This window comes from Pleurodeles waltl, chromosome 10, assembly GCF_031143425.1.
Source record: "Pleurodeles waltl isolate 20211129_DDA chromosome 10, aPleWal1.hap1.20221129, whole genome shotgun sequence".
Taxonomy (NCBI): Eukaryota; Metazoa; Chordata; class Amphibia; order Caudata; family Salamandridae; genus Pleurodeles; species Pleurodeles waltl.
In genome coordinates, this window is record NC_090449.1 from 15,254,096 (window position 1) to 15,278,642 (window position 24,547).

Genomic DNA, 24,547 nt, shown 5'->3' on the forward strand with positions numbered 1-24,547 from the left:
CAGGTAAGTACTTTAGGAACTTCAAATCATCAAAATTGCATGTATACTTTTCAAGTTATTCACAAATAGCTGTTTTAAAAGTGGACACTTAGTGCAATTTTCACAGTTCCTGGGGGAGGTAAGTTTTTGTTAGTTTTACCAGGTAAGTAAGACACTTACAGGGTTCAGTTCTTGGTCCAAGGTAGCCCACCGTTGGGGGTTCAGAGCAACCCCAAAGTCACCACACCAGCAGCTCAGGGCCGGTCAGGTGCAGAGTTCAAAGTGGTGCCCAAAACACATAGGCTAGAATGGAGAGAAGGGGGTGCCCCGGTTCCGGTCTGCTTGCAGGTAAGTACCCGCGTCTTCGGAGGGCAGACCAGGGGGGTTTTGTAGGGCACCGGGGGGGACACAAGTCCACACAGAAATTTCACCCTCAGCAGCGCGGGGGCGGCCGGGTGCAGTGTCGAAACAAGCGTCGGGTTCGCAATGTTAGTCTATGAGAGATCTCGGGATCTCTTCAGCGCTGCAGGCAGGCAAGGGGGGGGTTCCTCTGGGAAACCTCCACTTGGGCAAGGGAGAGGGACTCCTGGGGGTCACTTCTCCAGTGAAAGTCCGGTCCTTCAGGTCCTGGGGGCTGCGGGTGCAGGGTCTCTCCCAGGCGTCGGGACTTTGGATTCAAAGAGTCGCGGTCAGGGGAAGCCTCCGGATTCCCTCTGCAGGCGGCGCTGTGGGGGCTCAGGGGGGACAGGTTTTGGTACTCACAGTATCAGAGTAGTCCTGGGGTCCCTCCTGAGGTGTCGGGTCTCCACCAGCCGAGTCGGGGTCGCCGGGTACAGTGTTACAAGTCTCACGCTTCTTGCGGGGAGCTTGCAGGGTTCTTTAAAGCTGCTGGAAACAAAGTTGCAGCCTTTCTTGGAGCAGGTCCGCTGTCCTCGGGAGTTTCTTGTCTTTTCGAAGCAGGGGCAGTCCTCAGAGGATGTCGAGGTCGCTGGTCCCTTCGGAAGGCGTCGCTGGAGCAGGATCTTTGGAAGGCAGGAGACAGGCCGGTGTGTTTCTGGAGCCAAGGCAGTTGTCGTCTTCTGGTCTTCCTCTGCAGGGGTTTTCAGCTAGGCAGTCCTTCTTCTTGTAGTTGCAGGAATCTAATTTTCTAGGGTTCAGGGTAGCCCTTAAATACTAAATTTAAGGGCGTGTTTAGGTCTGGGGGGTTAGTAGCCAATGGCTACTAGCCCTGAGGGTGGGTACACCCTCTTTGTGCCTCCTCCCAAGGGGAGGGGGTCACAATCCTAACCCTATTGGGGGAATCCTCCATCTGCAAGATGGAGGATTTCTAAAAGTCAGAGTCTCCTCAGCTCAGGACACCTTAGGGGCTGTCCTGACTGGCCAGTGGCTCCTCCTTGTTTTTCTCATTATTTTCTCCGGCCTTGCCGCCAAAAGTGGGGCCTGGCCGGAGGGGGCGGGCAACTCCACTAGCTGGAGTGTCCTGCTGGGTTGGCACAAAGGAGGTGAGCCTTTGAGGCTCACCGCCAGGTGTGACAATTCCTGCCTGGGGGAGGTGTTAGCATCTCCACCCAGTGCAGGCTTTGTTACTGGCCTCAGAGTGACAAAGGCACTCTCCCCATGGGGCCAGCAACATGTCTCGGTTTGTGGCAGGCTGCTAAAACTAGTCAGCCTACACAGACAGTCGGTTAAGTTTCAGGGGGCACCTCTAAGGTGCCCTCTGGGGTGTATTTTACAATAAAATGTACACTGGCATCAGTGTGCATTTATTGTGCTGAGAAGTTTGATACCAAACTTCCCAGTTTTCAGTGTAGCCATTATGGTGCTGTGGAGTTCGTGTTTGACAAACTCCCAGACCATATACTCATATGGCTACCCTGCACTTACAATGTCTAAGGTTTTGTTTAGACACTGTAGGGGTACCATGCTCATGCACTGGTACCCTCACCTATGGTATAGTGCACCCTGCCTTAGGGCTGTAAGGCCTGCTAGAGGGGTGTCTTACCTATACTGCATAGGCAGTGAGAGGCTGGCATGGCACCCTGAGGGTAGTGCCATGTCGACTTACTCGTTTTGTCCTCACTAGCACACACAAGCTGGCAAGCAGTGTGTCTGTGCTGAGTGAGAGGTCTCCAGGGTGGCATAAGACATGCTGCAGCCCTTAGAGACCTTCCTTGGCATCAGGGCCCTTGGTACTAGAAGTACCAGTTACAAGGGACTTATCTGGGTGCCAGGGTCTGCCAATTGTGGATACAAAAGTACAGGTTAGGGAAAGAACACTGGTGCTGGGGCCTGGTTAGCAGGCCTCAGCACACTTTCAATTGTAAACATAGCATCAGCAAAGGCAAAAAGTCAGGGGGCAACCATGCCAAGGAGGCATTTCCTTACACCCCTCATTCCATCTTTCAGGAAGACCGGGCATAATGTAAGACACCTCGATGCTGGACGTTATATATGACTGGCATTCTGAGCTGCTCATCAGAAGGTTTAACACACAGGAACAAACAGAAATCTGTATTAGGACTGGCTCCTTCAGAAGGTGCACACTGCTAAAAAGGCATGTGTTGGAGAAAGTTCTAAAACATGAAAAGTAATTATTTCTGCTACCTTCCAATAAGAAAAATGTTCCAATCTGTAGACAAGTGAGTGAAGGAGCGATTGTACATACTGGCCATTCTTTAAACAGAACTTTACTCTTTTGCAGAAAACAGGGTGTATGCTATAGGTGCATTATTTAACATTCTTAGCTACCAGTAAAAATCAGATCCCTTGCACCCTCACTTTCACACTTTCCTTTTCCAAACAAATGGCAGTGGTAACAGTTCACTTCAGGGAACAAATAGCTATTTGTCCTTACCTCAAAGCAAATTTGTGTGTTTTGTTTACAGTAACAATGTGCTACTAAAGGTTATGGCAGAATTCCATCCAAATACTTCTCCTGGCCTTGCAACTTAACCTCATGCTTTTTGTCAGACTAGAGGCTGGTCGTATCCCAGCGTAGTGATATTTGTGTTTTGACCACTGACTCCACGTTGCACTTACACTAGCACTACACCATCACATTAGTGACCACCAGATTTATTTTGCACATTGACTTCATTTTAGCATTAATCACTGCCTCGTTAAAAGCTGCAAGTAGTTTTCCACGTTGTACTGTGCTCATGTTTTTATTCTTCGTGTTTTTTCCCACCGAGGGCTTAGGCTGATAAGAATGTACTCAGACGGCAGGAGCGGTCTTGTTTTGAATTGGCACCTTGGGATTGTGGCTAAGTCCCGATGTGTTATTTTCAAAGCTGGCCTAAAGCAGTCAGCATATTTTGAACTTTTGCAGTGAGAGGGAGGTTCTAGAATTTTCCTCTCTTGTTTGTTCAAAGTATAAGAGGCCGAGACCAGATGGACCGGGGACTGAGAGTGTTTGCAGAGCTCAGGCATATCCAGGATGCTGGAGTGTCATCCTTCCCGTGAGGATAACTGAGCTCTCTCCTTGATCGATTCTGGGATCTGGTGATCTGATGCTGAATAGAAGAGAGATGAAGCAGCTGTGCCCTTGCCTCATGGTGATGCATATTTTTTAATTCATAATTTGCTTTGCACCATAATATAGATACATATATTTGCTGTGTATATTGCAGTGGAGAATCATTTGTACATGTTTTCATTTCATTGCTGTGACCATTTTGAAATGTGTGCTTTCAGCATGCTAATCTCCTTTTACGAACCTTGCGACAACGTGAAATAATAAATGTCTTCTTTGGACTAAGAAGCGCATTCCAGAGATTTTTGTCAGTGCATGAGTGTTTCAGCACGATCGTTAGTGAAGCGAAACACCCAAGCATCAAAGCAGCAAGAAACTGCTGTTGCTCATCTAAAGCTTATTACACAAGAAGGGTTCAATCTACTCTGTGGCTTCGTGCTCATCCGTTCGGAGCTAAGTTAGCTTTGGCTTTTCAGAGAATTTACCTTGTTTCAGAAATGTTCCAGGAAGTCAAGCGGCCACTTGGGCTTCCCCGCATAACCTTTTAGAGTTTATTAATTGGGTGCGTCTGTCCTTAGGCATAACGCTATTGACCCAACATTTTTGTTTCCTTGCCTAGCCTGTGGTTTCTCTCCTCATGTCCCTGCCATTTTGTGGGCTATGGAATCTGATTCCTAAACAGTTTTGAATTTAGAGGCCAGAACCTCAAAGTCTATAGAAATTAACTTCCTAGTGATTCCGATACTAAACATTTGGAAAATCGAGAAATCGGACTGATTTCTATGGCAGGCGAAACCCAAAGCAAGTAGAAGGAATGCTTCATTGCAGTACCCATGATAAGGATGTGATAGGGAAACTGTTGCAGCATAGGGCAACGCTATCAAAGGCTGAGAACGGGTGAAAATTTGGAAACAAGTGGCATTGTATGTAACTGTTTCTGTTTAGGGCAAACTTGAGTGACACAACTGTAATAAAGTACCCTCTATTTGGCATGGTTACCCCCCACTTTTTGCCTGCTGTCAATGTGTTTTGATTGTTTTCACTGTGATCCTGCTAACCAGGACCCCAGTGACTGTGCTCTCTCCCTCTAAATTTGGTTGTTCCTGACAATGTACACCCCACAATTGGCATACCTGTGCCCCCATGTAAATCCCTAGTATATAGTACCCAAGGCATTGGGACACCGGAGTTTCCCATGGGCTGAAGCATGTATTATGCCACCCGTGGGAGCCCAGGCAAAATGTGTCTGCAGGCCTGCCATTCTAGTGTACATGAAAAGGGACATGCACCCTTTCACCACAGGTCACTGCACCAGGTAACTGTAAGTCACCCCTATGGTAGGCCCTCCTAGCCCAGAGGGCAGGGTACACGTACCTGTGTGTGAGGGCACCCCTGCATGAGCAGAGATGCCCCTACGAACCCAAGTTCCATTACAGTGGACTTCATAAGTGCGGGGAAGACATTTTACCCATGTACTGGCCACAGTTCACTGCATGTGTCCAGCTACTTAATGGTAACTCCAAACCTAGGCATGTTTGGTATTAAAAAAGTCAGAATCATACTCCAATACTGTTGCCAGTATTTGGTTGTATGATTCTGTGCACTGTGGAGGCTCCTTAGATGACCCCCAGCCTTGCTCCTACTAGTCTTCTGGGGTTTTCCGATCAGTCCGCGCTGCTGCCACCCCTCAGACAGGTTTCTGCCCTCCTGCTGCTTGACCAGCTCAGGCAGAGGAAGGCAGAACAAAGGATTGCCTGTGGGAGGGGGAGGTAACACCCTCTCCCTTAGAAATAGATGGTTCAGTGGCATGTGTAGCTGCAGATACACATGCTGTGCATAGTCCGCCGTCTGGTGTTGGGTCGGAGTGTTACAAGTTGTTTTTCTTCGAAGAAGTCTTTTCGAGTCACGAGACCGAGGGACTCCTCCTCCTTTCTTTCCATTGCGCATGGGCGTCGACTCCATCTTCGATTGTTTTCCCCGCAGAGGGTGAGGTAGGAGTTGTGTATGTTAGTAATAGTGCCCATGCAATGGGATGAATAAGTATGTACAAAATAAAGTTTAAGTAATATATTTACAAATGTACGAATGTTGAAGATTACTTCCATACGGCTACAGGCTCCCGGGGAGGCGGGTGGGCGCATGTGAATCTGCAGCGACTAATGCCACGAACAGATGTACACTGGGTAAGTGACATTTTCAGTTCGGTGGCATGTGTAGCTGCAGATACACATGCTGTGCATAGACTAGTAAGCAGTTATCTCCCCAAAAGCGGTGGCTCAGCCTGTAGGAGTGGAAGTAGTTTGAAATAGAGTTCTTAGTACGGCTTGACCTACTGTGGCTTGTTGTGCGGATAGCACGTCTACACAGTAGTGCTTAGTAAATGTGTGAGGCGTAGACTATGTGGCTGCCTTACATATTTCGTTCATTGGAATATTTCCTAGGAAGGCCATGGTAGCGCCTTTCTTTCTGGTTGAGTGTGCCTTTGGTGTAATGGGCAGCTCTCTCTTTGCTTTAAGGTAGCAGGTTTGGATACACTTAACTATCCATCTGGCTATACCCTGTTTTGATATTGGGTTTCCTGTATGGGGCTGTAACTGTTCCCTCCAGGAACCCACAATCTGCACCTCCAGTGACTACTCCGCCCTGCTAAATTGTGCCTCTCTACTCCTTCCAGCAACTGCAACATTTCCTCGGCTGTGCATCCTGTGAGTGTAGCGAGTCTTCAGCCTGCATAAGAAGTAAGAAGGGATCTCCTTTCCTTTGGAGTGAAGGAATCCCTCCCCTCCATCCCCAGGCACCAACTGCAACGACAACCAGCTGTGTGGATCTTCTCTCCTCCGGAGCTGCATGGATCCTGCATCACAGGTGGTGGTGTGGAGTGGCCCCATTGGCCTTCTGTACCAGCTGTCCAACTTGGGAGATTGTAAGCCCTTGCCTGTCCTTGCAGGACAGTACCCCTGTGGACTGCGACTCTAGCAACTACAAAGGCTTGTTTGTTCCTCCTCCAAGGGATCTGCAGGCTCCGTGTAACCCCGGCCTCCAGCACTTCTTCCTGCCACACACAGACTTCTGCCTGCTTCTTCGGCGACGTGGGCCACTCCTCCAGGTGTGCGGTGTGGGCCTCACTGCGACTCCCGTGCCTGCTGCCAGCGGGTCGCCTGTGGGGGCTGCCTCCTCTTCTTGTGACTCTCCCATCTGCTGAGGGTCACCCCGGACTTCCCTCCTTGGGTTGAGTCCCCTAGACCTTGCTGGTCCTCTTCAGCCTTGCAAAACGTTCTTCTTCGACTCTTGCATTTGCCAAGGCTTGGTGATGGTTTTCCAACACCACTGACTGACTACATCTCGACCGTGGAAGTGGGACATCACTTGCATCACTCCTAGGACTCCTCTTCGGCTCCTGTGCTGCACTGCTGACCTTCTTTGTCCACCATCAACCTGGTACTGCATCCACAGAAGGGTGGGTAGTGGCTCCTGTCAAAAATGGACCCTCGATCTGGACTTGGTCCCCTTCCTTTGCAGGTCCTCTTCTGTCAGGATCCACCGTTCCTTCTTCCAGTCTTGGTTGGGTCTTGCACAATTCATTTCCAAAGTTCTCCTGTTGGTTTTGGGGAAAACCAGGTACTTAACTCTGCGCACTGATCGTTGGGTGTCACACTGGTACTCACCCCTTGGGGTTCCTAGTTTCCTTCAGCTCCCCTCTACTGATTCTACTCCCTTGGGTGGGGGACTGCCTTTCACATTCCACTTTTTTAGTATATGGTTTGGCCGCCTCCTAGGGCCCTCACTGTTTGCTATTGCTTTTGCCAATGCCTATTGCTTTCAATGCTATTTACTGATTCCTAATGTGTATATAATAGTGTGTTTGCTTACCTCCAGTTGGGGTATTGCGTTTACAGTATTTTGGTACTGGTGTTACTATAATTAAGTACCTTCACTTTGTAACACTCTGTGGTTCTTTCATGTGTAAGTGCTGTGTGAGTACAGTGGTATTGCATGAGCTTTGCATGTCTCCTAGATAAGTCTTGGCTGCTCATCTATGGCTACCCCTAAAGAGCCTGGCATCTAGACACTGCCTACATGGACCTGGTATAAGGTGATAACACCTTAGATGCTCACCACACACCAGTCCAGCTTCTTACAACTGTATGAAGTTTACATTGGCAGATTGGCAATGTAGAGTTGTAACATAAATGAGGTGCAAGGATGCAGGATCCATAGTTGCAGGTCAGTAAATTGTTTTTCCTGTATTGTAACTGCGCTGCCGTTTGTCCGTCCCTTTCATTGAGCAGAAATCACCTTGACTGTTGTCTCAGATGTGTGCATGGTTCTGGAGGTTCTTGGACACCAGCTGCTGAAATGGATCATTCGCTCCAACTATCAAGGGCTACCACTGCCATGCGTGAAGAGTATCATTCGGCAGGTAAAGATGAGACGCACTGTTTCTCTGAAATTACTCTTCACCCAATGGAATCTTTGTTATTCTTCATAAACCAGAGGGGTGTCCAGAGAGCTTGTGAAATCATGGCTCAAGCTGAGATTTCTGGCAACCCAAAGGCGATTCTCGCATGTACTAGCGGCTTGTACAATGCTAACCCTTAAAAAACATGTGTTCGGGTTGTTTGCCCTGGGGAATTGGTAGATTTGGTGGAAGCATCATAGGTGTTATAGTTGGTGGTCCCGGGAGAGAGGGTGTGGCCATACAAGCCTCAACAGCAACATGGCATCCTCGTGTCTGAAAGGTAGTGAGACAGCACCAAACAGGACACCAAGAGCGTGAGCCCTGCCACAGGATTCAGAAGGTGGACTCTCTGCAAGCACCAGCTAGTTATGGGTCAGTCGATCAGTGCCGGCCCCAATGGGGAGTTCAGATAGACTGTTAACCCCACCATCGTGCAGCAAGGGATCTGTATGGAGCAAACACAGGAGGCTTTGCTCAGAAGCGTACTCTTATTCCTTATCATTAGACTTTAGTGAAGATGCTGGCTTTAGAGCTGTAGGAAGTTGGCTCTGTATGTGCTATTTCAAAGTAAGGAATAGCATGCACAGAGTCCAAGGGTTCCCCTTAGAGGTAAAATAGTGGTAAAAATAGATAATACTAATGCTCTATTTTGTGGTAGTGTGGTCGAGCAGTAGGCTTATCCAAGGAGTAGTGTTAAGCATTTGTTGTACATACACATAGACAATAAATGAGGTACACACACTCAGAGACAAATCCAGCCAATAGGTTTTGTTATAGAAAAATATATTTTCTTAGTTTATTTTAAGAACCACAGGTTCAAATTTAACATGTAATATCTTGTTTGAAAGGTATTGCAGGTAAGTACATTAGGAACTTTGAATCATTTCAATTGCATGTATACTTTTCAAGTTATTCACAAATAGCTACTTTAAAAGTGGACACTTAGTGCAATTTTCACAGTTCCTGGGGGAGGTAAGTTTTTGTTAGTTTTACCAGGTAAGTAAGACACTTACAGGGTTCAGTTCTTGGTCCAAGGTAGCCCACCGTTGGGGGTTCAGAGCAACCCCAAAGTTACCACACCAGCAGCTCAGGGCCGGTCAGGTGCAGAGTTCAAAGTGGTGCCCAAAACGCATAGGCTAGAATGGAGAGAAGGGGGTGCCCCGGTTCCGGTCTGCTTGCAGGTAAGTACCCGCGTCTTCAGAGGGCAGACCAGGGGGGTTTTGTAGGGCACCGGGGGGGACACAAGCCCACACAGAAATTTCACCCTCAGCAGCGCGGGGCGGCCGGGTGCAGTGTAGAAACAAGCGTCGGGTTCGCAATGTTAGTCAATGAGAGATCAAGGGATCTCTTTAGCGCTGCAGGCAGGCAAGGGGGGGCTTCCTCGGGGAAACCTCCACTTGGACAAGGGAGAGGGACTCCTGGGGGTCACTTCTGCAGTGAAAGTCCGGTCCTTCAGGTCCTGGGGGCTGCGGGTGCAGGGTCTTTTCCAGGCGTCGGGACTTAGGTTTCAGAGAGTCGCGGTCAGGGGAAGCCTCGGGATTCCCTCTGCAGGCGGCGCTGTGGGGGCTCAGGGGGGACAGGTTTTGGTACTCACAGTCGTAGAGTAGTCCGGGGGTCCTCCCTGAGGTGTTGGTTCTCCACCAGCCGAGTCGGGGTCGCCGGGTGCAGTGTTGCAAGTCTCACGCTTCTTGCGGGGAGTTGCAGGGTTCTTTAAAGCTGCTTCTTGAAACAAAGTTGCAGTCTTTTTGGAGCAGGTCCGCTGTCCTCGGGAGTTTCTTGTCGTCGTCGAAGCAGGGCAGTCCTCAGAGGATTCAGAGGTCGCTGGTCCCTTTGGAAGGCGTCGCTGGAGCAGAGTTCTTTGGAAGGCAGGAGACAGGCCGGTGAGTTTCTGGAGCCAAGGCAGTTGTTGTCTTCTGGTCTTCCTCTGCAGGGGTTTTCAGCTGGGCAGTCCTGTAAGGAAATGCCTCCTTGGCATGGTTGCCCCCTGACTTTTTGCCTTTGCTGATGCTATGTTTACAATTGAAAGTGTGCTGAGGCCTGCTAACCAGGCCCCAGCACCAGTGTTCTTTCCCTAACCTGTACTTTTGTATCCACAATTGGCAGACCCTGGCATCCAGATAAGTCCCTTGTAACTGGTACTTCTAGTACCAAGGGCCCTGATGCCAAGGAAGGTCTCTAAGGGCTGCAGCATGTCTTATGCCACCCTGGAGACCTCTCACTCAGCACAGACACACTGCTTGCCAGCTTGTGTGTGCTAGTGAGGACAAAACGAGTAAGTCGACATGGCACTCCCCTCAGGGTGCCATGCCAGCCTCTCCCTGCCTATGCAGTATAGGTAAGACACCCCTCTAGCAGGCCTTACAGCCCTAAGGCAGGGTGAACTATACCATAGGTGAGGGTACCAGTGCATGAGCATGGTACCCCTACAGTGTCTAAACAAAACCTTAGACATTGTAAGTGCAGGGTAGCCATAAGAGTATATGGTCTGGGAGTTTGTCAAACACGAACTCCACAGCACCATAATGGCTACACTGAAAACTGGGAAGTTTGGTATCAAACTTCTCAGCACAATAAATGCACACTGATGCCAGTGTACATTTTATTGTAAAATACACCACAGAGGGCACCTTAGAGGTGCCCCCTGAAACTTAACCGACTGTCTGTGTAGGCTGACTAGTTCCAGCAGCCTGCCACACCAGAGACATGTTGCTGGCCCCATGGGGAGAGTGCCTTTGTCACTCTGAGGCCAGTAACAAAGCCTGCACTGGGTGGAGATGCTAACACCTCCCCCAGGCAGGAGCTGTGACACCTGGCGGTGAGCCTCAAAGGCTCACCCCTTTGTCACAGCCCAGCAGGGCACTCCAGCTTAGTGGAGTTGCCCGCCCCCTCCGGCCACGGCCCCCACTTTTGGCGGCAAGGCTGGAGGGAACAAAGAAAGCAACAAGGAGGAGTCACTGGCCAGTCAGGACAGCCCCTAAGGTGTCCTGAGCTGAGGTGACTCTAACTTTTAGAAATCCTCCATCTTGCAGATGGAGGATTCCCCCAATAGGGTTAGGATTGTGACCCCCTCCCCTTGGGAGGAGGCACAAAGAGGGTGTACCCACCCTCAGGGCTAGTGGCCATTGGCTACTAACCCCCCAGACCTAAACACGCCCTTAAATTTAGTATTTAAGGGCTACCCTGAACCCTAGAAAATTAGATTCCTGCAACTACAAGAAGAAGGACTGCCTAGCTGAAAACCCCTGCAGAGGAAGACCAGAAGACGACAACTGCCTTGGCTCCAGAAACTCACCGGCCTGTCTCCTGCCTTCCAAAGATCCTGCTCCAGCGACGCCTTCCAAAGGGACCAGCGACCTCGACATCCTCTGAGGACTGCCCCTGCTTCGAAAAGACAAGAAACTCCCGAGGACAGCGGACCTGCTCCAAGAAAGGCTGCAACTTTGTTTCCAGCAGCCTTGAAAGAACCCTGCAAGCTCCCCGCAAGAAGCGTGAGACTTGCAACACTGCACCCGGCGACCCCGACTCGGCTGGTGGAGATCCAACACCTCAGGAGGGACCCCAGGACTACTCTGATACTGTGAGTACCAAAACCTGTCCCCCCTGAGCCCCCACAGCGCCGCCTGCAGAGGGAATCCCGAGGCTTCCCCTGACCGCGACTCTTTGAATCCAAAGTCCCGACGCCTGGGAGAGACCCTGCACCCGCAGCCCCCAGGACCTGAAGGACCGGACTTTCACTGGAGAAGTGACCCCCAGGAGTCCCTCTCCCTTGCCCAAGTGGAGGTTTCCCCGAGGAACCCCCCCCTTGCCTGCCTGCAGCGCTGAAGAGATCCCGAGATCTCTCATAGACTAACATTGCGAACCCGACGCTTGTTTCTACACTGCACCCGGCCGCCCCCGCGCTGCTGAGGGTGAAATTTCTGTGTGGGCTTGTGTCCCCCCCGGTGCCCTACAAAACCCCCCTGGTCTGCCCTCCGAAGACGCGGGTACTTACCTGCAAGCAGACCGGAACCGGGGCACCCCCTTCTCTCCATTCTAGCCTATGTGTTTTGGGCACCACTTTGAACTCTGCACCTGACCGGCCCTGAGCTGCTGGTGTGGTGACTTTGGGGTTGCTCTGAACCCCCAACGGTGGGCTACCTTGGACCAAGAACTGAACCCTGTAAGTGTCTTACTTACCTGGTAAAACTAACAAAAACTTACCTCCCCTAGGAACTGTGAAAATTGCACTAAGTGTCCACTTTTAAAACAGCTATTTGTCAATAACTTGTAAAGTATACATGCAATTTTTATGATTTAAAGTTCCTAAAGTACTTACCTGCAATACCTTTCAAATGAGATATTACATGTAGAATTTGAACCTGTGGTTCTTAAAATAAACTAATAAAATATATTTTTCTATACAAAAACCTATTGGCTGGATTTGTCTCTGAGTGTGTGTACCTCATTTATTGTCTATGTGTATGTACAACAAATGCTTAACACTACTCCTTGGATAAGCCTACTGCTCGACCACACTACCACAAAATAGAGCATTAGTATTATCTATTGTTACCACTATTTTACCTCTAAGGGGAACCCTTGGACTCTGTGCATGCTATTCCTTACGTTGAAATAGCACATACAGAGCCAACTTCCTACATTGGTGGATCAGCGGTGGGGTACAAGACTTTGCATTTGCTGGACTACTCAGCCAATACCTGATCACACGACAAATTCCAAAATTGTCATTAGAAATTGATTTTTGCAATTTGAAAAGTTTTCTAAATTCTTAAAAGACCTGCTAGGGCCTTGTGTTAGATCCTGTTTAGCACTTCTTTTAGAGTTTAAAAGTTTGTAAAAGTTTGAATTAGATTCTAGAACCAGTTGTAGATTCTTAAAAAGTATTCCAACTTTTAGAAGCAAAATGTCTAGCACAGATGTGACTGTGGTGGAACTCGACACCACACCTTACCTCCATCTTAAGATGAGGGAGCTAAGGTCACTCTGTAAAATAAAGAAAATAACAATGGGCCCCAAACCTACCAAAATACAGCTCCAGGAGCTTTTGGCAGAGTTTGAAAAGGCCAACCCCTCTGAGGGTGGCAACTCAGAGGAAGAGGATAGTGACTTGGAGGAAAATTCCCCCCTACCAGTCCTATCTAGGGAGAACAGGGTCCCTCAAACCCTGACTCCAAAAATAATAGTCAGAGATGCTGGTTCCCTCACAGGAGAGACCAACACCTCTGAAATCACTGAGGATAACCCCAGTGAAGAGGACATCCAGTTAGCCAGGATGGCCAAAAGATTGGCTTTGGAAAGACAGATCCTAGCCATAGAGAGGGAAAGACAAGAGATGGGCCTAGGACCCATCAATGGTGGCAGCAACATAAATAGGGTCAGAGATTCTCCTGACATGTTGAAAATCCCTAAAGGGATTGTAACTAAATATGAAGATGGTGATGACATCACCAAATGGTTCACAGCTTTTGAGAGGGCTTGTGTAACCAGAAAAGTGAACAGATCTCACTGGGGTGCTCTCCTTTGGGAAATGTTCACAGGAAAGTATAGGGATAGACTCCTCACACTCTCTGGACAAGATGCAGAATCTTATGACCTCATGAAGGGTACCCTGATTGAGGGCTTTGGATTCTCCACTGAGGAGTATAGGATTAGATTCAGGGGGGCTCAAAAATCCTCGAGCCAGACCTGGGTTGACTTTGTAGACTACTCAGTGAAAACACTAGATGGTTGGATTCAAGGCAGTGGTGTAAGTAATTATGATGGGCTGTACAATTTATTTGTGAAAGAACACCTGTTAAGTAATTGTTTCAATGATAAACTGCATCAGCATCTGGTAGACCTAGGACCAATTTCTCCCCAAGAATTGGGAAAGAAGGCGGACCATTGGGTCAAGACAAGGGTGTCCAAGACTTCAACAGGGGGTGACCAAAAGAAAGGGGTCACAAAGACTCCCCAGGGGAAGGGTGATGAGACAACCAAAACTAAAAATAGTAAAGAGTCTTCTACAGGCCCCCAAAAACCTGCACAGGAGGGTGGGCCCAGAGCCTCTTCACAAAACAATGGGTACAAGGGTAAAAACTTTGATCCCAAAAAGGCCTGGTGTCATAGCTGTAAACAGCATGGACACCAAACTGGAGACAAGGCCTGTCCCAAGAAAGGTTCCACTCCAAACTCCCATCCAGGTAACACTGGTATGGCTAGTCTCCAAGTGGGATCAACAGTGTGCCCAGAGCAAATCAGGGTCCACACTGAAGCTACTCTAGTTTCTGAGGGTGGGGTGGATTTAGCCACACTAGCTGTCTGGCCGCCTAACATGCAAAAATACAGACAGCAACTCTTAATTAATGGGACTAGAATAGAGGGCCTGAGGGATACAGGTGCCAGTGTCACCATGGTGACAGAGAAACTGGTTTCCCCTGGCCAATACCTGACTGGAAAAACTTACACAGTCACCAACGCTGACAATCAGAGAAGAGTACATCCCATGGCAATGGTTACTTTAGAATGGGGAGGGGTCAATGGCCTGAAACAGGTGGTGGCCTCCTCAAACATCCCAGTGGACTGTCTGCTTGGAAATGACCTGGAGTCCTCAGCATGGGCTGAGGTAGAACTAAAAACCCATGCAGCAATGCTGGGTATCCCTGAACTGGTGTGTGTGAAAACAAGAGCACAATGCAAGGCACAGGGTGAACAAGTAGAGCTGGAGTCTGGAAGAATGGCCCAGCCTACCAAGAGAACAGGAAAGTCAGTTGGGAAACCAACTGCAACACAGCAAAAGAAAGGGAACCTCTCTTCTCAGGAAGAAGTTCTGCCCTCTGAGGAAACTGAGCCTTTGGAGCTTGAACCTTATCAGGTTGAGCTCTTAGGCCCAGGGGGACCCTCAAGGGAGGAGCTGTGTAAGGGACAAGAAACCTGTCCCTCTCTTGAAGGCCTTAGGCAGCAAGCTGCTGAAGAGTCCAAGGGCAAGAAAAATGGAACGCATAGGGTCTATTGGGAAGATGGACTCCTGTACACTGAGGCCAGAGACCCCAAACCTGGTGCCACTAGGAGAGTGGTAGTGCCTCAGCTGTTCAGAGGGTTCATCCTAACATTGGCCCATGACATTCCCCTTGCTGGACATTTGGGACAAACCAAGACGTGGGAGAGGTTAGTCAACCACTTCTACTGGCCCAATATGTCCAACATGGTTAAGGAGTTTTGCCTCTCCTGCCCCACCTGTCAAGCCAGTGGTAAGACAGGTGGGCACCCAAAGGCCCCCCTCATTCCACTTCCAGTGGTGGGGGTCCCCTTTGAAAGAGTGGGTGTGGACATAGTTGGTCCACTGGAACCTCCCACAGCCTCAGGAAATATGTATATCCTGGTAGTAGTGGATCATGCTACCAGGTATCCTGAAGCTATTCCCCTTAGGTCGACTACTGCCCCTGCAGTAGCCAAGGCCCTCATTGGTATCTTTACCAGAGTGGGTTTCCCTAAGGAGGTGGTGTCTGACAGAGGTACCAACTTCATGTCAGCATACCTGAAACATATGTGGAATGAGTGTGGAGTGACTTATAAATTCACTACACCATACCATCCACAAACTAATGGCTTAGTTGAGAGATTCAACAAGACATTAAAAGGCATGATCATGGGGCTCCCAGAAAAGCTCAAAAGGAGATGGGATGTCCTCTTGCCATGTCTGCTTTTCGCTTACAGAGAGGTGCCACAGAAGGGAGTAGGATTCTCACCCTTTGAACTTCTGTTTGGTCATCCTGTAAGGGGACCACTTGCTCTTGTTAAAGAAGGCTGGGAGAGACCTCTTCATGAGCCTAAACAAGACATAGTGGACTATGTACTTGGCCTTCGCTCTAGAATGGCAGAGTACATGGAAAAGGCAACCAAAAACCTTGAGGCCAGCCAACAGCTCCAGAAGTTTTGGTATGACCAAAAGGCTGCACTGGTTGAGTTCCAACCAGGGCAGAAAGTCTGGGTTCTGGAGCCTGTGGCTCCCAGGGCACTCCAGGACAAATGGAGTGGCCCTTACTCAGTGCTAGAAAGGAAGAGTCAGGTCACCTACCTGGTGGACCTGGGCACAAGCAGGAGCCCCAAGAGGGTGATCCATGTGAACCGCCTTAAGCTCTTCCATGACAGGGCTGATGTGAATCTGTTGATGGTAACAGATGAGGATCAGGAGGCAGAGAGTGAACCTCTCCCTGATCTTCTATCATCAGACCCAAAAGATGGCACAGTAGATGGAGTGATCTACTCAGACACCCTCTCTGGCCAACAGCAAGCTGATTGTAGGAGAGTCCTACAACAGTTTCCTGAACTCTTCTCCTTAACCCCTGGTCAGACACACCTGTGTACCCATGATGTGGACACAGGAGACAGCATGCCTGTCAAGAACAAAATCTTTAGACAATCTGACCATGTTAAGGAAAGCATCAAGGTGGAAGTCCACAAGATGCTGGAATTGGGAGTAATTGAGCGCTCTGACAGCCCCTGGGCTAGCCCAGTGGTCTTAGTCCCCAAACCTCACACCAAAGATGGAAAGAAAGAGATGAGGTTTTGTGTGGACTACAGAGGGCTCAATTCTGTCACCAAGACAGATGCTCATCCAATTCCAAGAGCTGATGAGCTCATAGATAAATTAGGTGCTGCCAAATTCTTAAGTACCTTTGACTTGACAGCAGGGTACTGGCAAATAAAAATGGCACCTGGAGCAAAAGAGAAAACAGCATTCTCCACACCTGATGGGCATTATCAGTTTACTGTTATGCCCTTTGGTTTAAAGAATGCCCCTGCCACCTTCCAAAGGTTGGTGAATCAAGTCCTTGCTGGCTTGGAGTCCTTTAGCACAGCTTATCTTGATGATATTGCTGTCTTTAGCTCCACCTGGCAGGATCACCTGGTCCACCTGAAGAAGGTTTTGAAGGCTCTGCAATCTGCAGGCCTCTCTATCAAGGCATCCAAATGCCAGATAGGGCAGGGAACTGTGGTTTACTTGGGCCACCTTGTAGGTGGAGGCCAAGTTCAGCCACTCCAACCCAAGATCCAGACTATTCTGGACTGGGTAGCTCCAAAAACCCAGACTCAAGTCAGGGCATTCCTTGGCTTGACTGGGTATTACAGGAGGTTTGTGAAGGGATATGGATCCATTGTGACAGCCCTCACTGAACTCACCTCCAAGAAAATGCCCAAGAAAGTGAACTGGACTGTGGAATGCCAACAGGCCTTTGACACCCTGAAACAAGCAATGTGCTCAGCACCAGTTCTAAAAGCTCCAGATTATTCTAAGCAGTTCATTGTGCAGACTGATGCCTCTGAACATGGGATAGGGGCAGTTTTGTCCCAAACAAATGATGATGGCCTTGACCAGCCTGTTGCTTTCATTAGCAGGAGGTTACTCCCCAGGGAGCAGCGTTGGAGTGCCATTGAGAGGGAGGCCTTTGCTGTGGTTTGGTCCCTGAAGAAGCTGAGACCATACCTCTTTGGGACTCACTTCCTAGTTCAAACTGACCACAGACCTCTCAAATGGCTGATGCAAATGAAAGGTGAAAATCCTAAACTGTTGAGGTGGTCCATCTCCCTACAGGGAATGTACTTTATAGTGGAACACAGACCTGGGACTGCCCATGCCAATGCAGATGGCCTTTCCAGGTTCTTCCACTTAGAAAATGAAGACTCTCTTGGGAAAGGTTAGTCTCATCCTCTTTCGTTTGGGGGGGGGGGTTGTGTAAGGAAATGCCTCCTTGGCATGGTTGCCCCCTGACTTTTTGCCTTTGCTGATTCTATGTTTACAATTGAAAGTGTGCTGAGGCCTGCTAACCAGGCCCCAGCACCAGTGTTCTTTCCCTAACCTGTACTTTTGTATCCACAATTGGCAGACCCTGGCATCCAGATAAGTCCCTTGTAACTGGTACTTCTAGTACCAAGGGCCCTGATGCCAAGGAAGGTCTCTAAGGGCTGCAGCATGTCTTATGCCACCCTGGAGACCTCTCACTCAGCACAGACACACTGCTTGCCAGCTTGTGTGTGCTAGTGAGGACAAAACGAGTAAGTCGACATGGCACTCCCCTCAGGGTGCCATGCCAGCCTCTCCCTGCCTATGCAGTATAGGTAAGACACCCCTCTAGCAGGCCTTACAGCCCTAAGGCAGGGTGCACTATACCATAGGTGAGGGTACCAGTGCATGAGCATGGTACCCCTACAGTGTCTAAACAAAACCTTAGACATTGTAAGTGCAGGGTAGCCATAAGAGTATATGGTCTGGGAGTTTGTCAAACACGAACTCCACAGCACCATAATGGCTACACTGAAAACTGGGAAGTTTGGTATCAAACTTCTCAGCACAATAAATGCACACTGGTGCCAGTGTACATTTTATTGTAAAATACACCACAGAGGGCACCTTAGAGGTGCCCCCTGAAACTTAACCGACTGTCTGTGTAGGCTGACTAGTTCCAGCAGCCTGCCACACCAGAGACATGTTGCTGGCCCCATGGGGAGAGTGCCTTTGTCACTCTGAGGCCAGTAACAAAGGCTGCACTGGGTGGAGGTGCTAACACCTCCCCCAGGCAGGAGCTGTGACACCTGGCGGTGAGCCTCAAAGGCTCACCCCTTTGTCACAGCCCAGCAGGGCACTCCAGCTTAGTGGAGTTGCCCGCCCCCTCCGGCCACGGCCCCCACTTTTGGCGGCAAGGCTGGAGGGAACAAAGAATGCAACAAGGAGGAGTCACTGGCCAGTCAGGACAGCCCCTAAGGTGTCCTGAGCTGAGGTGACTCTAACTTTTAGAAATCCTCCATCTTGCAGATGGAGGATTCCCCCAATAGGGTTAGGATTGTGACCCCCTCCCCTTGGGACAGTTACAGTTCCTGCCTGGGGGAGGTGTTAGCATCTCCACCCAGTGCAGGCTTTGTTACTGGCCTCAGAGTGACAAAGGCACTCTCCCCATGAGGCCAGCAACATGTCTCTAGTGTGGCAGGCTGCTGGAACCAGTCAGCCTACACAGATAGTCGGTTAAGTTTCAGGGGGCACCTCTAAGGTGCCCTCTGTGGTGTATTTTACAATAAAATGTACACTGGCATCAGTGTGCATTTATTGTGCTGAGAAGTTTGATACCAAACTTCCCAGTTTTCAGTGTAGCCATTATGGTGCTGTGGAGTTCGTGTTTGACTAACTCCCAGACCATATACTCTTATGGCTACCCTGCACTTACAATGTCTAAGGTTTTGTTTAGACACTGTAGGGGTACCATGCTCATGCACTGGTACCCTCACCTATGGTATAGTGCACCCTGCCTTAGGGCTGTAAGGCCTGCTAGAGGGGTGTCTTACCTATACTGCATAGGCAGTGAGAGGCTGGCATGGCACCCTGAGGGGAGTGCCATGTCGACTTACTCGTTTTGTCCTCACTAGCACACACAAGCTGGCAAGCAGTGTGTCTGTGCTGAGTGAGAGGTCTCCAGGGTGGCATAAGACATGCTGCAGCCCTTAGAGACCTTCCTTGGCATCAGGGCCCTTGGTACTAGAAGTACCAGTTACAAGGGACTTATCTGGATGCCAGGGTCTGCCAATTGTGGATACAAAAGTACAGGTTAGGGAAAGAACACTGGTGCTGGGGCCTGGTTAGCAGGCCTCAGCACACTTTCAATTGTAAACATAGCATCAGCAAAGGCAAAAAGTCAGGGGGCAACCATGCTAAGGAGGCATTTCCTTACAAGAGCCAACAGTTTTTAATCTACACAGAGTACGCACGTTCAAACTACCATTTTAAAACTGTGAAGATCCCAATAACTACATTGACAAAAGCACTGAAGAGCAATGGCTGTATAGTCAACAATATATATCTCCTTTTAGAAAATTGAAGTTCTTTGGGGTTCTCCTGCTTTTTTACCATTGGCTGTAGAATTTACGCTTGAGTGATCACCACCCAAAGACAGCAGAATTAGAAACCTCTGGCAGCAAACTAGTTTTAAATATCGCTAACATTGTAGACTGCTCAATACAGGAAACTTGGAAAAAAGAGAATCAAAAATGAAAATCAATCATGAAACTGCTTAAGGAAATGAAAAGGGGGAAGAGCCTTGCTTGTGGTCTGAGAACGTCTCAGGGCCTAAAGAGGAAAGAAACAGAGCAAACACTGAGCTCAGAGATTAGCCACAACTCTGAAGCCTATACTTTAGAAACCATAGCTGCCTTGTTTCAAATCTATCTCTTTCAATCTGTACACTCTCAAAATGGTAATTCGCACATGCGTACTCTGTATAGACTAAAAGTGTTGATTCTAAAGTCAGCACCGTAGCACTTTCACTCAAGTCTCATCATAATAAATAAGAGTTTGCTTTTGAGCAAAGAACTCCTGGGTCTGCTCCCTACAGATCCCTTGCTGCAAGATGGTGGAGCTGCTCTCCATGCTTGCATCCAGGGCACAGAAAATTCACAAGGGCAACTACACATGCAAGCCGCCTGTATGATCTTGAGCAATATAAGATCCACCCAGTCACGTTCCTATGCCACACCTGTATAAGTATTCCCATCCCACCACAGAATGGGGTTCCCCAGTAGGAAAAATATACATATTGAGGCAGCAGCATTTCAGTGTTCAAAGTTTTATCAGTTGGCTGGGCCACTGGCACTTGGCAGTTAGGTAGGATATAGATCAGAGATTGTTCTGATCAGAATAAGAAAGGCCTGCCAACAAGCCAGGCTCGACTTTGGAGTCCTCAGTTTTGCATTCTCTTGAAATACAAATGGATTATTTTAACTACAAATGTGTATTTGAAAATGTTATTTGTCTGTGTGAGGTGGTTTTAAATTGCTGTACTTTTTCATCTCTACGACTCATCTGTGTTGCCTTCTTCTGTAGGTGCTGCAGGGCTTGGATTACCTACACACAAAGTGCAAAATCATCCACACTGATATCAAGCCGGAGAACATTTTGCTCTGTGTAAATGATGCCTACATCCGCCGGCTGGCCGCGGAGGCCACCACGTGGCAGCTCACAGGGGTTTCTCCTCCCTCAGGGTCAGCAGGTACGGTCTCTCTGTTCTTTCAGTGCACGCCTTTCACTGAGCTGCTGACCCTTTCTGAACTGTAACTCCAATTCTGCAATTGTTTGTAGATTCTTTGTTCTATGAAAACGTTAATCAATTATGTATGTAGCTTTTCCTTTTTATAAGTGGAGGTCATTGCCACAGGCCACTATAGAGTGTTTGGGTGTAGGGCAGGGTGTAGTAAAGCAGGAGAAAACCTGTGGTACTTAACAGTTTGAAGTTAGTCCATCTTGTTTAGAGTACTGTGTATTTTGTATTATAGGTAATCTGGCCTCTTTATGACTAGAGCCCGTGTTAAAGTTCGAGGATTTAATTTTGTATGCAGCCTAGCGTATACAGCTCTTTCCTTCATTGGTGCCTCTTTTTTTACTTGTTGTTGCAAGTCTTCTGTCTCTCTTATTTACTTGATATTACTGTTAAAAAGTTCTTGATTTTGATACTTGCAGGCCAGTGCACCATCTGTTCTGTAGATCTAATTTTGTGCTTATGATTAGCTGTGGGTGCTTCAGCAGACCCAACATTGCTGATCACTGTTGGAAGTGTGCAAAACAGTTGCAGAACCTGTGTTTTCTTTTGCCAGACGTGTGATTTTTCATATAAAACTTCATTCAGGATACTCTAACTGATTTGCAAAGCTCGTCCAAGTGTTAATCGCCATGTAAAGTTTTGTGCATTCCTCTGAGGATAGAAGCAGGTGAACATTCTCATGTGAGAATCATGCCTCTCGTCCAAGAGGCTGCAAAGTTCCAAAACGGACCAAGTGGCAAGAGGGCAAACTTTATTTTCTTTGCAACAATCCCAAGATGGAAACACAGGTTTGGGTTTCCATTCACAGTTTGTAGTTTAACATGGCATAGGTTTCATCCGTTCTAGAGTCACATACATGAATTACTAAATTGTGTAACATGGGAGAATACCAGTCTGCTGTCGTACAGCAGTGCCTGCAGTATCCTGTCAGCATCATTAGCTCATAAACGTGTGACTGCCTAACACATGCTATCAAAGCTAAGAAATTGCTTCTCACTTCCTTCTGTCTACCACCTCAATCTTACATCTGATTCTTCCTCAGTTTCACAACACTATTCCTTTTACACAAACTACTTCCTTTTATTTTGGGAGATGTTAGCACTTTTTCCCATAAGTGGTGTGTTAATTTGCACTGTTTTAAAGAAGGTCAAGCACCATTGCTCACTGTTGACCATTTTTATTCTTCTATATTCATTTTCTGAAGATTTTTTTTACAGCCTGACACCTTTATGAATACTCACGATATAGCTTTATAGCCTGCCGTAGCAGGCTAAACCGGCTATTAAAGGCATGCACGCTCCCATGTTAAAGGCCCTTGCCCTCGGCGCAGGCCTTTAACGCTGGAGCAGGCCTTTAATGGCCAGTAAAGCTCACTTAGGCTGTAAGGCTATTAGAACATTCCGCCCCATGAGGGCAGAATGTTCGAATTAAAAAACACAAAGGCCTGTCGGAGCCCGAGGGCGGTGAAATCCCCCTCAGGCGCCGAAGACTTTGTTGATAGCTCTTGCTGTGAATGCTCTACAGCTGGCAGTGCGTGCATGGCCAGGGCTGTTCAACATGTACAGCAAGAGCTTTGAAGAGGGCTGAAGTCAGCCCCTGGTTCCCCCCGGCTCGGCTAAACATTGCTTTTCTCGTTCAGCTGCACCAGGGAGATCCAGGAGCTGAGCAGCATTCCCCTTCCCTCCCCCCAAGGCTCAGGTGATTCTGTGAGCTCTGGAAGGAGGGAGCGGGAAGCCAGGATTTTAATGCTTTACTGAATTCCCTGCAACCAGAAATAGAGCAGCTCCTCCTTGGAAGAGAATTCCAAACAGATACAACTGTGAATTGAAAAGTCTTGGTGCATTTTTTAGTTCTGGTGTGCGAATCAAGGAAGCCTGTGCTCATCTAAAGGTGCGGGCCAGAACGTAGTAGGCAAACTCGCCGGGGGTACGCAGGGCCAGAAAGGTTCTCAGTGCCTTATATTAAATACAAAGGGCCTGATGTAGAGTTTGGCAAATAGGTTACTCTGTCATAAACGTGACGGATATCCCGTCCGCCATCTTACGATTTCCGTTGGAAATAATGGTATTTGAATGCGATGGACCGGATATCAACCCCATCCGCCAACCTCTAAATCAGACCAATGGCTCCTAAAGATAGTCTGCTTGTGGGAAGGAGGCAAGTAAAGGATTATTATTATTATTTTTTTTTTTTTAATGCCAAGAGGTGACGACAGAGCACGGTAGCCTTGCAGGTGTGTTGTGCACAGCTGAAGAGTATGAGTAATGGCAGCTGGAATGCCCAGATGTAGAGCATTAGCGTAGTGTTAGATTGCATTTCATTGAAGTGACAATGCAGTGAGATGAACAGAAGCGCTTTCTTTTAAAATCTGAAATAGAATAAGCAGGTAGCAGATACCTTAGCCACCTGAGGTCTGCTAAAATAAAGCTGATCACCGAACAGCACTCCCAAGATTTTTTCAGCTGCAAAAGAAGGGCAGCAGCCCAGGGACTCGGGACACTTAGCAGATCAATTGATGTATACCTCTGTTGTGTCTCCAATAAGATTCAGGCACTTATTGTTCATCTTGCACTTAACTGTTTGTTGGATATTTTCATGTATAAAAGAAACTCTTGACGTACAGTGTGTATAATTGAGCACTACTGTCACCTTTTTACTGAGCCACATCTGCACTTTCGTGCCACCATTCCGTTCCGCTGAGCAGATATATTAGTTTCTAAAAAGAATTGTGTAGGAAGTTGGCTCTGTATGCACTATTTCAAAGTAAGGAATAGTATGCACAGAGTCCAAGGGTTCCCCTTAGAGGTAAGATAGTGGCAAAAAGAGATAATACTAATGCTCTATTTTGTGGTAGTGTGGTCGAGCAGTAGGCTTATCAAAGGAGTAGTGTTAAGCATTTGTTGTACATACACACAGGCAATAAATGAGGAACACACACTCAGAGACAAATCCAGCCAATAGGTTTTGTTATAGAAAAATATATTTTCTTAGTTTATTTTAAGAACCACAGGTTCAAATTCTACATGTAATATCTCATTTGAAAGGTATTGCAGGTAAGTACTTCAGGAACTTTAAATCATTACACCAGCATGAATACTTTTTACATAAAACACAATAAGCTGTTTTAAAAGTGGACACTTAGTGCAATTTTCACAGTTCCTGGGGGAGGTAAGTTTTTGTTAGTTTTCACAGGTAAGTAAGTCACTTACAGGTTTCAGTTTTTGGTCCAAGGTAGCCCACCATTGGGGGTTCAGAGCAACCCCAAAGTTACCACACCAGCAGCTCAGGGCCGGTCAGGTGCAGAGGTCAAAGAGGTGCCCAAAACGCATAGGCTCCAATGGAGAGAAGGGGGTGCCCCGGTTCCGGTCTGCCAGCAGGTAAGTACCCGCGTCTTCGGAGGGCAGACCAGGGGGGTTTTGTAGGGCACCGGGGGGGACACAAGTCAGCACAAAAAGTACACCCTCAGCAGCGCGGGGGCGTCCGGGTGCAGTGTGCAAACACGCGTCGGGTTTTCAATGGTTTTAAATGAGAGATCAAGGGATCTCTTCAGCGTCGCAGGCAGGCAAGGGGAGGGCT

General features: G+C 48.2%; 1 protein-coding gene across 1 annotated transcript in view; it reads left to right on the forward strand.

Annotated features, from left to right (window-relative positions):
• SRPK3 (SRSF protein kinase 3) overlaps positions 1-24,547 on the forward strand; it is a 207,685-nt gene that overhangs the window by 89,298 nt on the left and 93,840 nt on the right. The window contains exons 7-8 of the mRNA XM_069209420.1: positions 7,765-7,871; positions 20,758-20,923. Of these exons, the coding sequence (XP_069065521.1) occupies positions 7,765-7,871; positions 20,758-20,923 (273 nt within the window). The remainder of the gene's footprint in view (positions 1-7,764; positions 7,872-20,757; positions 20,924-24,547) is intronic.